The 15,295-nt window shown below is 37.6% G+C and overlaps 3 protein-coding genes across 8 annotated transcripts in view; 2 read left to right on the top strand and 1 right to left on the bottom strand.

Annotated features, from left to right (window-relative positions):
- Positions 1-5,730, top strand: part of acvr2ab (activin A receptor type 2Ab) — a 41,945-nt gene extending 36,215 nt beyond the window's left edge. For both annotated transcript variants that reach the window (XM_008397546.3, XM_008397537.3), the window contains one exon: positions 644-5,730. In XM_008397546.3, coding sequence (XP_008395768.1) covers positions 644-838 — 195 coding nt within the window. In that variant the 3' untranslated portion in view covers positions 839-5,730. The remainder of the gene's footprint in view (positions 1-643) is intronic.
- A 706-nt stretch (positions 5,731-6,436) lies between these two features.
- orc4 (origin recognition complex, subunit 4) lies at positions 6,437-14,604 on the bottom strand. 3 transcript variants are annotated; one of them, XM_008397597.3, is made up of 14 exons: positions 14,401-14,604; positions 11,123-11,223; positions 10,572-10,643; positions 10,413-10,489; positions 10,205-10,295; positions 10,057-10,132; positions 9,899-9,984; positions 9,624-9,824; positions 8,943-9,116; positions 8,795-8,881; positions 7,763-7,871; positions 7,592-7,687; positions 6,776-6,843; positions 6,437-6,697 (listed from the first exon to the last, which is right to left on the bottom strand). In XM_008397597.3, the coding sequence occupies exons 3-14, from the start codon at positions 10,626-10,628 to the stop codon at positions 6,515-6,517; spliced, it is 1,305 nt and encodes a 434-aa protein (XP_008395819.1). In that variant the 5' UTR covers positions 10,629-10,643; positions 11,123-11,223; positions 14,401-14,604; the 3' UTR covers positions 6,437-6,514. The 3 variants fall into 3 exon arrangements, with proteins under 3 accessions (XP_008395819.1, XP_008395811.1, XP_008395828.1); XM_008397589.3 differs by lacking the exon at positions 14,401-14,604 and adding an exon at positions 13,675-13,765; XM_008397606.3 differs by lacking the exons at positions 10,572-10,643; positions 11,123-11,223; positions 14,401-14,604 and having other exon boundaries at positions 10,409-10,489.
- The window catches only part of mbd5 (methyl-CpG binding domain protein 5), a 26,494-nt gene continuing 24,839 nt past the window's right edge, over positions 13,641-15,295 (top strand). For 2 of the 3 annotated variants that reach the window (XM_008397578.3, XM_008397560.3), the window contains exon 1: positions 13,641-13,780. The gene's annotated coding sequence lies outside the window, so the exon portion shown is untranslated. Of the gene's footprint in view, positions 13,879-15,295 lie in introns of all 3 variants that reach the window. The other variant, XM_008397569.3, reaches the window with a different exon arrangement.

Raw genomic sequence — 15,295 nt, 5'->3', positions numbered from 1 at the left:
ATTTTAGTAATTATCCATGTTAAAAAACAACATAAATTCAATTAAAAAAGTAAGCGTATAAAAAGTTTAGTGGAAGGAAGAAATGTGGGATAAAATCAGCTTTGAGGAATTTTATGCTATGTTATTAAGTCATCTTACATTATATCATATGTTAAAATGTTACATTAAATTGTTTTATTTTATTATGTTACATTATATAAAATATGTTACATTATATTAAATAAAAGAAAATTCATTCAGTGGAAAATTTTAATTCCCAGTAAGTTTAGTGGAAGGAAGTCTGGGATTAGATGATTATATATTATGTTTTATGGTTTGTTATATTTTGTTATATGTTACAATGTTCCATTATAGTTACATTATGTCATATATGTTATATTGTGTTATATTAGAATTAAATTCTGTGAAAAATGTAAGTACCTAGAAAGTTTAGTGGAAGGAAATGTGTAGTATCAAAAGGTACAACAAGGATAACTTATATTATGTTATATTATATTGTCAACTTCCTAAAATAATGGCCAAAGTCATTTTTTGCCAAAACAGGATTTAGGGGGAAAATGACTTTATTTTAGGAAGGTGAATATCTGTTATATTATGAACCCTGGAGGTGTAGCTGTGACCTTTAACCCCTGCCGCCCCCCAGGGCCTGTCCATGCTGTGTGAAACCATCGAGGACTGCTGGGACCACGAGGCCGAGGCGCGCCTGTCCGCCGGCTGCGTGGAGGAGCGCATCAGCCAGATGCAGCGCCAGGCCCCCGTCATCGGCCCCGAGGAGATCGTCACTGTGGTCACCATGGTGACGAACGTTGACCTCCCGCCCAAGGAGTCCAGCTTATGATCGGCTAGTCGACCCAGAGGGGGAGTGAACGTCCGACCCTGGTTGGTCGACTTCCTGTCCTCCCCCTCTCTCTCTTTTTTTTTTTTTTACGTTTGTCTTCTTCTTCGGTTCCTCACTGCATCGAGTCGAGATCCACCTCATTTTGATACGTGTGCCTGAGGATTTTCTGCTTCTTTTTTCTCCTTCCACCGAGCGGGACGATGACGCTTGAAGGGAAAAAAACAAAACAAAACAAAAGCGACTATAAACCCCCCTGGTTTGATCATGTATTGTTTTTCTATCCACACGCGAGACGAACTCGGAGAAACCTCACTGACTCTCAGCGCATTTTAGTGTTAAAAACTAGAAGAAGAAGAAAAAAAAAAACAAGAAGCTGTTCTTCTTCTGAAACGACGATCGTTCTGCCAACAAAGCAACGGCTTCTGAATGTTTATAGTGTAATGCTGCTGTACATAGTGAATCACGGAGCCAGACCACCTGGTAATCATCTTCACGGGGAGGGGGGTCCATTTCCAAACCATGCGCCTCCTTCAGCCAGCTATACCTCAGTTCAGATGCTCACAGTTTCACCCTTCCTGCTCCCTTTGGTTTCAACTTGTTGCTAGATCAATAAGTAGAGTTGAGAACTGGATATTTTTGTTGTTTTTATTCTTCTTTCAAACAAGCCGCTCAGTATTCGCCAGCTTGCTTCTGATCCGGTTGTTCGGTTTCTCTCTTTGATACACCTCAGGAATCTTTGCTACTCGATTTAGTTTCTCCCATTCAAAACTCCGCTTTTCGCTTCAGACCCGTCGACTTCTGCGAACCTTGTAGACGCAGCCGGTGGAGCCCCTCCCCCCACTTCCTCCTCCTCCATCCTGGTGCCATTTCTTACCTGTCTGTATTAGTTACTCTCGTCGATGTCAGGCCAAACGGATGTACAAGACGTTTTTGAGGGACGTTGAACACTGGTGCCGGCATACCTGCAGTCTCCTCAAGCTTCGGGGCGGTTTCACGGGACGCAGTTTGACGAAAACAGAGTGAAACATGAGGAAACTTCTTCCAGAGGAGAAGGAAAAACCCAAACACATCACTAAATGCAGTTATAGCCATCAGGTTTCCACATAACACAGGTATAAATGTCACTAACTTTGGGCTTTTAACCCTCTGAGTCTTAAGTTTCAAATCTCCACCTGGATATTTTTGCTTATTTTAATTGAACTAATTCTTTAAATGTTGTGTGTGTAAATATATTTGCCCATTTATCCATAACAACTGGAACTTTCAATAGTTATTTTACCAATTTACCGTCTATTAAATGAGGGGTGAAATTACCGTAATAACTCGATATCGGCTGTAAAGCGCAACATCTTTTCAGAAACTGCAAAGTGTCATGAAATTACACATACAGACTAAAAGGGTTAATTATTTATTCAAAAATATCTAAACACACTAAAATTTAAACTATAACATTAATTAAATAGATAACAGTTGGTAAAATGTAGGTATTTTGTGAACTCTTAATATAACTAAAGATCCAAAACATGGGCTTTGGATTGTTGCCTTAATGAAAGAAAAATATATATTTTTATATTCTTGGCCAAATTGCTGCCAGCTGGGGGCCGAACAAAATCATTTCAAGGGCAACAAATGGCCTGTGGGCCACAAATTGGACATCAGTGTCAAAATCTGAAAGAACCTGAGGGTCAAAAAAAATTTATGCAACAATTAATTAAGCATCAAAACTTTAACAAATAAAGTAGTTATATTTATTGTTTAAATTATTCTAGATCCAAAACTAGGTATTGGTTGGGGAAAAACGTATTAATTCTTAGAGATTATATTCTCTTATCTCTCTCGATTCCTATATCTTTGTGTTTGACCCTCAGCATGACAGCACTCCACTGTGCTTTACACTTAGTGAACATTTAAATCTGTTTCTTTTTATCTGAAATCCAAAGTTTGGGTTTTTGACGCCACATCTGAGCAATTTTTCCTTGAATACAGATGAATTTACATCCTTACTAAGATCCTTAAGCTCAAAAGCCCAAAATTAACGACAATTATCCTTATGAGTTTATGCAAACTTCCACTTTAAATTCAGTTAAAATACAGAAACTTGGAGCTTGAGATAAATCTGCGCACGGTTTTCTTGCAACAACAACAACAACACAGCAAACCTGAAGGAAGTCGAAGCCATCATTTTATTTCCACTCTGTAGCACGAGAACAGCGTCTGTTGCTTCCTTTCTGCTGCCGCTGCCGTTTCAAACGCAGCTCTCCTCAAAGGTCAGGGACGAGAAAAAGAAACCTCCAGCAGCCCTTCAATAAGCACTACCTCACTCGCAGGGATTAATTTTGGGGTAGAAGAGTGGCAAACGAACCAAAATCAGGAAGAAATCAAAACGACAATTAAAAGCTTCCATTGGAGCAAGTTGAAGTTGGAAAGAAGTTTCCTCACTTTCACTCACTTAACTCAGAAAATCCCAGAAAATTGTGTCTTCAAATGCAAAAACTCAAGCAATGTTTGAGCCCATTAGGATATTTAGCCGCTGTAAAAACGTATCAGCTTCAACTGCGATCAGGAAACCGACCCCAGCCGATAAACACCATTCAGGGATTCAGTACTATGCTTTTCTAAGTTCTAGCGAGTTTATATGCAACCAGTGCCGCAAACTTTACCCTACACCTCTGTAGGATCTGCTGCAGGAGTGGCTTTCAATACACACACACAAATACCTTGTAGCATTTTAGTTTTGTTTTTTTTTTTAAATCCGTGACCTTGCATATTGATATGTCGTATTTATTTTTTGATTTTTTTTTTTTTCTGGCCTGAGGTTTTGGGGATCAGAGCTCAGGTGCGACTCTCGATAAAGTCACGCGGAGTTGGCACGTTTTGCGGTTGTTTGTCGTCGTCGTTGTCGTTATTACGAGGTTGTGGGTGGGTTCTAATTCAGGAAATATTTTCATTAATTCAAAAAGACAGTAGATATAAACTGTAACATGCTTCTTTCTATTCAGTCTATGGACAAACGACCGAAAATGAATGTTCTACAGACTCCTGGATTCTATATAAATATATATATATAAATATAAATATATATATAAAGTGTGTACTTTGATGGATTGAGCCCGGCCCTGTGTAACTGTAGAGGGCCTAGCATTCGGCTGGTGTCGTGTGATTGTGCCCTGTCCTGTAGAAAATGGTAAAAGCAACACGTTTGGGTATTCATTTATGCACCAAACAACTCAGTTTATTAAATTATATCCAGTTTATGTTCACCAACACTCAACAAAAGCAAAACTTGTTTGCCATTTTGCCAAACAACCGTCGTCTCCCCTCAGGTTTGGTTAAATCTGCCACATGAAGGTGTATGAATGGGTTTCTGAGCATGCAGGCTTTTACAGTTTTCCACAGTGACCTTCTCCAGCCCAGCACCTCACATTGCTGTGCGTATAAACTTCCCGTGAAACATTTGTGTCTTGTTGCCCCACTATTTTAGGCAGTCTAGGATCTGTACAGACATAATTACCCGTTCTTGACTATATACTCTGAGCTGAATCTTTCTAAGTGCGTGTTGAACTTCAGTGTTTCCTCTACATTCACTTTATGTGTGAAAGTTGCCCGTTACTATGGTAAAAAAAAAAAAACAGAGAAAAAATTCTTTAAAAATAGCTCATGTTTGTGAAGCACTTGAATTAAAAGGAAATAATCAACATTAAGCCTGAGGCGTTCCTCAGGGCGGCTGTTTAGTTACCATAACTTTTGTTCTCAAAGAGCCATTGCAATACTTCCTAATGTGAAATTACAATCATCTACCACGAGTATTTCCAGGGATCCTACACAGTAAAACACAACTTGGTGTGGAAAAAGCATTTTTATCCTATTTTATGGTATTTCTGTCATGATGGTAGGGTTGAAATTAGTAGATTAATTCATTGTCTTCTCGACACAATGAGATAATTAAGCACCAATCTTCACGTCTTTTTGTCGGGACATAAGAAAATTAAACATTTTAGCTTAAGTTTTAAAAATGGGATAATAAAACGGAACTGAACAGTTACAAGACAAAAAAGGGTTTGATTTCTGATCGTTTCATCTTTTAAGATGAGGAAAAAAATCTGAAATAATGAAGCTGTCAGTCTGAATATCTCAAAATAATTCAACAATACCGGTTTTAGTAAGAGCTATAGTAATTCATGTAAGCTCCTGTTATCTCAAAAAAGAGAAACCATTAAGAAAATTTGATTAATGTGTTGAGATGATGGAATAAAAACAAGCTCATTTTTTCAAATATTTACTTTAAGATGATAAAAGGAATGGTAATAAAGGACTCCATATCAACATAATAAAATAAATTCTTATTTATCTCAATCATACCACCTTAACTTTTTATGCTTAATTGGTAAACTTGTGCTGTGTAGGAGCCCTGCTTCATCCCGCATTGATCTCCTGTTTCTCCCCCAACTGTTGGTAAGGACTTTAGAGGAAACATTGAACCTCGGTGACTAGAGAAACACAAACACTACGGCTGTTTTTCACCCCACATTTCTCCAGACTCTGAAGTGGCAGCGCTGATCTGAGATCTGCTGGAACTGTCTCTAATGATGGCGACGGAGGGTTTCTGAAGCTCAAACCAATGAGCAAATTGATTTTTGTTTAGTTTTTTTTTTTTTTTTTTTTTTACTGTGACTGTAAATTTCATGTTGCAAAAATAATGTGAAGATAGAAAGCTATCTGGATTGTTAAGAAGAAGCAGAGAAAAGTATTAGAGCAGCGTAGAAACCCTGGAAACATCAGAGAGAAGACGACTGATCCCCGATCAGCGCTGTGGCTCTCCGCCGACGTTAACATGGTTTTTATCAGCTGAAGTGATCCACGTGATGTAAATAAATGTGTTTTTAGATTGTGAACGCTCACTCTCGTCTTTATTGTGTCTCAGATTGATTTGTTTGAAAACTGCAGTATCGTTTCAGGAGGAATTATCACTGAAATTTACTTTTTCAGGAATAGTTGATTTTTCCTGCATGTTTTGACAGATTTTAAACCTATAATTCAGACAAAACCCTGTCATCTTTTCAAAGGAGTTATTTTGGGTGCTTTTTTGTATGAAAATCCTTAATTTTTTTTTTTTTTTATTGCTGCTGCATAATCTCACACTGAAACATTTCAAAATACTTCCATTAATCACTGCATGAGTTTGCCACCACCATATTTGTCAAGCTTATCCACCAAGTTAGAAATGTAGAAAACTCATCGGACCAGAGATCTTCCCTCCACAGAACTTTCTTGCTGACGTTTTCCTTGGTATAAATAGCCTGCGATTTTTGGACCTTTTGTATTACAATAAACAGCTAAAGTTTTAAATATTTAAGCAGTTTTTTCATGTAATAAATATTTGACAACATAATCACATGGAAAAATATTGGCATTGCTTCAGATCTATTTGTAATTAAGTTGATCACACAGGTTATTATTTGGAGGCCATTGCAGATTTGTTCTAAACTGTTGCAGTAAATGTATTTGCACATAAACGCTTCAAGTGGCAGCAGAGAGGACCTTCAAAGCCAAATTCAGATCCTAAATTCAGTAAAAAAAAAAAAACAGATACGATGAAAGTAGCATTTATTTTCTTTAATAATTTATTGTGAATATTTGAAACTAAATGTTGGGTTTATTTTAACAAACGTCTAGAGTCTAGGCGAACGCCGACGTGGCCCACTGCTTGACATCCGTGGGACACTGAGGGTACTTCTGCATCGCCTCCATGATCTGACTGTGGTCCAGCATCAGCCTCATCAGCTGAAACTCCCTCTGGGTTTTATCCGAGGCGCCGTCGGCAGGTTGGATCAGCTCCAGCTGCTGCAGATGCTCGAAGGCCTGCGGTGGGGGGGAGACGTAACTATGACAACGAGGTCTACCTGGGAAGCTTGGTTGGTAAATCAGATGGAAACATACCTTCATTATGACTGGCTGCTCAAAGTTATACATGGAGTTGGACTTCCTCTGCAGGAACTTCTTAAACTCTAAATGCATAGAGTGCAAGTTATTAACTGCTTTTCTCAAGGTCACTTCAAAATGTGTTTGCCTGAGCTTTAGGTTCTGGTCTCCAGAAATCAGGAATTCGTGTTTTTATTTCGCAGAATGAATATTTTATCTACAATGATCAACTGTTGACATGTTTAGTCTATCTTGTCTAAATGTATAAACAAAAAATATAATTAGATTTGTTATTTGGAGTCTAAAGTGACATAAGTGACGTTACTCAAACTCTAAATCTGATTGGTTGATCAGCCCCAAGTGACGTCTCCTCCCTCTAGAAACACATTTTTCATTAAGCTCACATTTCTGTTTTTAAAAATAGTTATATATATATATATATATTCTAATTTTAAAATGTCATGTTTTCATTAAGTGTAAAATATTATAAAGGCTTCCCATGTTTCCATAATGGTTTTCACTGTGATTTTCTTAAGTCCTAAAGCATTAGAGACGACTTAGCAACCCAGATTGATTTGTCAATGAGTTTGTTTCTCATCTGTTAGCGATTCAGGGAATGATGTGTTGCTTTTTCAGATCTTTTATCTCATATTTTTCCTACTTTGTGTCACCATAAGAGTTCCTACATTTTCACAGCACTGAATATTTAAACAGTTACAGTGTTTTTTCCCCGTTTATGCTCATGTTGGTGTGAAACTTGAAGCTGAATTATTCTGCAGAAAACTGAACTTATAGTGACTTTCTTCATCTTTGCATTCACGTCTCCAGGCCTACCGTTGTGAACCATCTGCAGATTGAACGGCTCTCCTTCATAGACGTCGTTGAGGTGCTTCATGGCAATAATCAGGCACAGCTCCAAGATCGATAAACCTACCAGAGAAGAAGAAAGTCTCGGGTTTAATTCAGGTGTGAGACTCGGGACGGGACTCAGGTGAACTGTTTTACCGTGGAGCATGTTTGCGTTGGCGTCAGCGAGACAGAAGCGACTGGCGTCCAGGAGATCCGCCGGCGTGATGGACGGCCTGGCCACCGAGACTCGACTCAAACACAACATCTGAAAGGAATAAGTTTCCTTCTTTTGGAGCAGCAGGACATTGAATAATTCTGAAAAATCTTTCACATGTGGATAAAACCTAGAGCTGGGTTTTTGAGAAAATGCTATCCATTGAAAAAATTTAAATGGTGGCCATGGTCATCGAGGAAATTTGATTTTTGCTCTAAATTATCCAATATTTATCCATGATGGAGACTTTTAGTGCAAAATCATTAACTGGATTTACAGAAATAATATTTACTAATAGTTTTTTGAATTTACAATACAATTGTGCATTAGAATCATCGTAGATAGAAAAAAAAAAAAATCCGCCTCAAAAAAAAAAAAAAAACTCAGACATTTCTGAGCTCCAAAAGTTTAAAATTTGTGAGAAAAAAAAATCTAGAAAAAATACGTGCACATTTTCTGAGCTCATAAAATCCAAAATATTTACCTTTTGGAAATTTTCCAGAAGTTTTCTCTAGAAAATCTTTTAACCTAAAAATTCCTGATTTTCTAGCAGAAATGTAAATTTTTCTACCTACTATGTCGTTGTAGATGAATATTTTTGGTGTGAAATCATAGCCTATATACTTTCAACCATAGACATCATTTGTATTTTCTTGATCTTGTGTTTCTTTTTTGTGGCTCATATTTTTCAAAATGTAGAATATATGTTTGCACCAATATCTGCAGTACTTATTGCCAGTAACAAAAATCAGTGGAAGCTAACTCTAAACCACTAGACAGGTTAAAAGATTAGTAAAAACTATCGATAAACCACTAAAAAGATTTTGAAAAAATAGTGGAAGTTAACACCGGAATTTTAGCAGAAGCTAACACTAACCAACAAGACGACAAATACAAACATTTCATGGTTGTATCCACACTTGGAAGATTTTTACAGTATTTTTTACAGTAATGTGCTGCTTTATTTATCTCACCAGCAGCGTGTGCAGGGAGCGGAAGTCCGTACTGGAGTTGAAATATCTCTGCAGAACCTCTTCAGCTGATTTGTCTTCACAGAGAGTCTGCAGGAGAAGAAGCTAAGATCAAGAAATCCTGTTTCCGTTTCAGGACTTACTGACTCACCGTCACGCCGGCGTTCCACTCCTGAGCGAACTTTCCATCCGGGAAGTCGTCCGGCAGGCTGAGCTGATCTCGGATCCGCTCCAGGTACTGAGGGAACGTCAGCTTGCTCAGCAGGTGCATCTGACGGTGGGAAAACCGAGACTTCACCCGCTTCTCCAACAACTCCAACACATCCTGGGAGAAAGAACCCAGAGAGACGTCATAATCCATTTTATTTATGGTTTTGGTTGCGTGAGATTTTATATTTCCGTTTGATTTATTGTTTTATTTTTATTTAGAATATTTAAAATGTCTTCCAGCTGCAGCGTGGCATATTCTGTACAAAATTAAAGTTTGCCATTATGAAAATGATCTGAAAATGACAATATTATTGTGCATCACAATCATTTCTGGGACAATTTATTGTATAAAAACATTTGTTATTGTGACAGGCTTCGTCACATTTGTCATATTCTAGGCATTTCAAAATAAGTGAATAAAATGAGAAGAAATTGAATTGTGTGGAAATCTGGTGGTTTTTTTGTGCCGTTACAGCGCCACCAATTGGCCCAGCACCATTTTCTGTGGCAATGCATCCTGTTTTAATCATTTACAAAAATGTGCCTTAGAAATTATATCTAGTCAAAAGTGCTAGGTAAAGTTTGACCTTTAACCTCAGTAATGCATGAATGCATGACCCACCAGCCTGCAGGTGAGGCCGACTACCGCGACAGGCGCCTGGGCAGACTGGGAAACATCAAACAGGTTGTAGAGCAAAGTCTGGTTCTTGTGCTGGGCGAACAGGTCGAACTCGTCCAGGACGAACAGCACCGGACGGCTGCTGCTGCGATCGCCTTTCTTCAACGCATCCAGCAGGAAAGTCAAGTTCTCCGCAAAACTTCCCTGAAGTCGGACAGAAATCTGGTTTTGAAGCAGTTTTCTTGCAGAACCTCCTACTAAAGCCTGCCGTTACTCACAAACACTTTATCGCCAACAACGTTTTCCAGCTGGAGCTGCCTTGTTATTTCTTTCAGAGCTATTCTGTCGTCCGTCTGCAGGAGGCCTGAAAACGGATGAAAGGATGCATGAGAACCGCTCCTGTTCGAGATCGTATCGTGAAGCAGGTGGAGCTTACCGTTGAGGTGAACCTGCAGGAGGTTTTTCTGCACCTCTGTTTCCTGTGACAGTTCCCTCAGGACGCTCTTCAGCAGCTGCAGACACAGAAACAGACGTCACGCCTCGGGATACGACAATTTTCCAACGCTAACCCGATGGAGGCTCACCATGGTTTTCCCCGCTCCTCTAGGGCCGACGATTAGCACAGAGTTGCTCTCCCCGTGGACCGCCGTTCGCTTCAGCAGCTCCGCCAGGTGTCTGCAGGTAAACATTCAACATTATTCCATTTCTATACTGTACATTTTGTTTTACTAGGACACTTTTGTGAGCTAACCTGGGTGACCTTATTCCAAAACCAGGGATAAATTCACCTACTTGTGTTGAGCCTCCACTCCCTCTGGTTTAACAGGAAGCTGCTGATGGCAAAATCTCTTCCTTAAAATCTGATGAACCTGAAAATAAAACGCACATAAATACAAATTTATAACGTAATCAACATAAACAAAATAAGGGGAAAAGTTCTTCATTTCAAACCTGACTGATGCATTCTCCAATAGGTAGATGAGCATCTTTAGCTTTTCTTTTACTCATGATGATGGGAAAAACCTGTAAAGAATAAGGTTTAATATTTTAACTAATGCGCATTCTACACTTTAAATAAAAAAAACATGTATTTATGTTGATAAATTGAAAGCAAAAAGTCGGCATTGAATAAATCCCTTAAAAAAGATCCGCCAGTAGTTATTACTTGTTTTATTATCGATTACGTCTTTAGTATACTCTACAGAAGGCCTAGCAGGGTGGTTTGTTAGCCGAATTGTAAAGAGAGCATCACTTTTAAAGAATATTTTCCAACCATTACCTGAAGCCACTTAAAAAACTGACAGAAACGATAAGATTTCTAAAACAGCTCAATTGAAAACAAGAGTTTGGTGTAACGTTCATTCCACTTCCTCCCCCCCACTAATTAATCAGCCCGGAGCTGAGAAATTCTGAGATAAAGAACCTTTAATTATATATTTAATAGAGAATTAATTAGTATAAGAATCTGCACAGACAGTAGCTGGACAAGAGAAGTTTCCTACCTGGACGTGTTATGGTGAAAATGCTTCTCTGTATTCGCGGGAATGGAGCGCTGTCACTGATTACCACTTCCTGCTTATGATTGTAGCTCACTTCTGATTGGCTGAGACAGGCAGCCGGCCGGAAAGTGGCACAAAGTAGTTAAACGAAATAAAATAACAACAACAACAACAAAAAAGATACAACAAACACATTTAACATAAACTCACAACTAAATACAATTATTTTTCAAAAATAAAAATAGTAATAATACAACAATAACATCAGCGCTAGAGTTAAAGTTTAAACACAGAGATGTCTAAATGTCGCCCTCTAGGGGCAAAGAAAATTATAACGCAGGCGTTTTTGTTTACTTTTATAGTCCGGTTTTTTCCTTTAAAAATCAACATTTGAATATATTATATTTATATTTCACAGCTTTAAAATTTATTAAAAAGTCGCTGTCATTATTTATGTGTCATTGCTCATTCAAAACATTTATTGTTATTTTCTGGGGTCATGTTCGTTGTGTCCAAATTACATTACTGAATTGATTCCTATATTTATTTCCTTAAACAGTTTTTTTCAGGGTTTGTATTTTTTATTTAATAGTCAATGTTTTGTGTCTTTGTAATAAAATTTCTCATTTTAATATTTTTATGTATTTTGTAAAGCACTAAGAAATAAAGGATGAAACATGAAAAAATATGTATTGCTAACCATTATAATTTACAGCTAAATTAAAAAATAAAAGTTATATTAAACAGTGTAATAAAAGGTGACAGTTATTTTTATTTTATTTTTCTAATAGTATGAAATTTTGGGGATGTAAAAAAAAAGAATATTATAACATCATTGTTATTAAAATGACCTTATCACTCTTAACTATTAAGTGTGTCTATTGAATCTATGCAGAACATGGAAAATATGTTTTCTTTATTGTTGACAATCTTATAAAAATATTCACATTATATTTATAAGTTATTGTTTTTATTAAAATGTAAGAATCTGAGATTCCTCTCACTTTGATCAAACTGGTTCAGATTTTCACTCGTCCTCAGTAAAGATAAAGCTCTGGTTATGCTGTGGCTTTAAGTTGATGGATGAAATAAGCAGAATAAACTAGCAGGTATCTCAGAAATCGCCTGCTTCACTGAGCGCCTGTTTATTCTGTCACATTATGGTAAAATACGACGTTCTGCTGACATACTTAGCTTCCTGTTTGCCCTTATATAAACACATGAAGAGCTTTTTTAAAACCGTGGCCGAACTCGTTTATGGTTTCCTCAGGTTTGACCTTCAGAGCTGCAGCCTCTTCACAGCCGAAGGCCTCATTTTCAAGCTTTCATGGGTTTTATTGATCCTGTTTGAGTGTCTGTTTTGGGTGCAGTGTCAGTTTTTTAGATTTGCGCATTTATACTGGACTCTTATTTACAATTTAGCTGCAGATAATGAGCAACACTGAAACTCAGGATAATAAAAGCATTTTGTGAAATAAATCAAATAATTAATGACTCATTCTGTGGGATTTTTTAGGGTAATTTTGTTATTTTCTCTTTTTATTCTGTTTAAATAAATGCATGTTGATTTGTTTATTATTATTATTATTATTATTATTATTATTATTATTATTATTATTATTATTTTGTCAGATTAGAGGTCCTATAGAATGCAACTGTTTGTCCAAATTTTTTTCTTTTTCTAAAATCAAACATTTTCTGACTTGTGTTTTCTGATTGTGCGTGTCTTTCTGAAAATATTTTTTGTTAGTATGTCTAAATTTTGATTCCTTTGCTATTTTTTCTCAGGTTTTACATTTTGTATTTGTTTTTAATTATTAAATTTGGATTGAGTTGTCAAACCTTCACGCTTTATTAATGTTTAAATTATTTTTTGCATCATTATTATCTTAAAATAATGATTTACAAGTTTTGCTTTAGTGTTTTTTCTCATTTTTCAAAAGATTTAGTTGTTTTCCCATCATTTTTTATACTTTAATTCTGTGATGGCCGCTTAAAGGCAAGTGTTTGCCAAATAGTATTGTTTTGTGTAACATCTTTGCATCTTCTTTGCTTTTATATTTAATAATGTTTCCAAAATGTCTCATTTAATGAAATGTTTTTGTATTTTTGAATTTTGTTGTCAAATATCAATGATTATGAAAGGCTCAGTTATTATTTGAAATAATCTGTCTTAAAAAATAAAATAGTAATTTTGCCTTTGTATTTTAAATGCTCTAAATTGATCTTTAATTTGCATGTTCATGTTCTAAAATTTTCATTTCTCCATTTTGAAAGTGGTGATTTGTGTAACTTCTCATATTCATACATGATATCTGTACTTTTTTGCTTTTGTCTTGCAAAAGTTGCTATTGTTTTCTCTGTTAATTTTGAGCTATGCCGATATTTTGGTATTTCTGAGTGCAATGACACGCTGTGGATTGTGTATTTTTACGGGTTTCATGTCTGTGACTCATCCCAGCCACTCCTCCAGCTGTTTTATCCCTAACTTTGCAGCTTTCACCCCGCACATCTCATGCATGCCATTCAGCGCTCCGGAGTAAAACGTGCATCACCTCTCTCCCATCTGCTGGCAGCCCGTGCCGGCGCATGCGCAGCGCGGCTCTCCATCATCTCCAGTATTCCAGTGTAGGAGCAGCAGCAGCAGCAGAGAACTAATGGGTAGGCTTCTTATTCTTATTTTTCTCCTCATCTGAAGCGCCTCCTCGCTCCTTTCTGTCACTCTTTCAGCGGAGGGATGCACTAGCCGGGGTGTCCGGGTAAGAAGGGTCGGTTTTCGGCCTGCTTTGCCGCAGACAGGAGCGTTACAGAGCCTGAAAAGCGTCTCTCTCTTCATCTGCAAACGCAACGGGTTAGCACGGCTGTTAGCCAGCAGGCTAAGCTAGCCGTGCTAACTCGGCCTGGCCCTGGCCTCTCCTTGCCCCCATTCGGCTCGAAACCTAACTGGGGCCTTTCTAAAATATTTCCACCTCGATATTTTGTAAATCGGAACCCGGGCTGCGGGTGCTGGACTTGCCCGAACCCGGTTCCGGTTCGCAGAATAAAAAGCCAACGGTTGTTAGCTTGAGCTGGGCTCTCCGTCTAGTGCATTTTCCTTACAACAAGCTAGCAGGCTAACGGCTAGCTCAGTGTTGGCTCCAGAGCATCAGAGAGCCCTCTGACTGGTCCCAGTCCTCCTCTCTGACACCGAACCGGGTTCGGCGAGGCCGAACAGCCGCTAAAGCAGCGCCATAAAGCAGGTTTCCGCTGTTCAGCCCAAGTCAACAGGCTAATTATCTCACCTTTAGGCTTGTTTTGATGATGTCCAACCGTCTGTCAGGTCCAGATTTTAGGGGGAACTGCTGTCTTTTAGCCAACTGTTAAAGCTGTCAGGGTTGCCTTTAATTTAACGTGTCACTGAGCCAGCGTGGGTTGAATAAATGATCATAAATACTGGATATAATCTACACATTTCTGTTATTGTAAGGTCTTGAGGATCTCCCTATGAAACCTGGAAAATCATATAATTACCCTCTAATTAACATGAAATGGGCAATTTGTATTCCTACTAGGTTTGTTTTTCTTTTTTTAAAATAAAATATTTGTGAAAACAAATAATTTAATGTTGGAGAATTTTAAGAAATCTTTAAATGATCCCAAATCTTTGATTTCCATGATGTGGTGAAAGCAAAATTCACATGTTGTTTAATTAGCATTAAAACTTGTAAAATGTTGTAACCAAAACATTTTTGATTTATGGATTTTAGTGAAATTGCACTTGTTTTAACCCTTAAAACATACATCATTTTAGATGCATTTCACACTATAAGGGAAGTAGAATTTGAAATGATTTCTATTTGTCTGATATTTCAGGGATCGGAGGATTAAAATAAAGAACAATAAAAGAAATGGAGTGGTTAGTCATCTGTTAATGTGTTGGTAATCGCGGATTTGTATATTTATGAGCGTAATATTAGTCTATTTGTGGATTTTTACGTAAAGCGCTTCTAAAATATTCAAAAGAAAATGCAGATTAGCAAATATAGTTGTAATGCTACTTGACGTGCTGGTCATTGAAAAGCAACCAATCCAGGAGCACCATTTATTTTCCTTGGCCCTGATTGGCTGAACCGTGCAGCGGAGATGAGGAAGACTGTAGATATTGGCTTCTTCTGAATTTAAGCGCATTGACGTTTT

This window comes from Poecilia reticulata, chromosome 2 (genome assembly GCF_904066995.2).
Source record: "Poecilia reticulata chromosome 2, P_reticulata-male-v2, whole genome shotgun sequence".
Lineage (NCBI taxonomy): Eukaryota > Metazoa > Chordata > Actinopteri > Cyprinodontiformes > Poeciliidae > Poecilia > Poecilia reticulata.
Note: the sequence above shows the minus strand (reverse complement) of the source record. Positions and strands in the feature narration are given on the sequence as shown.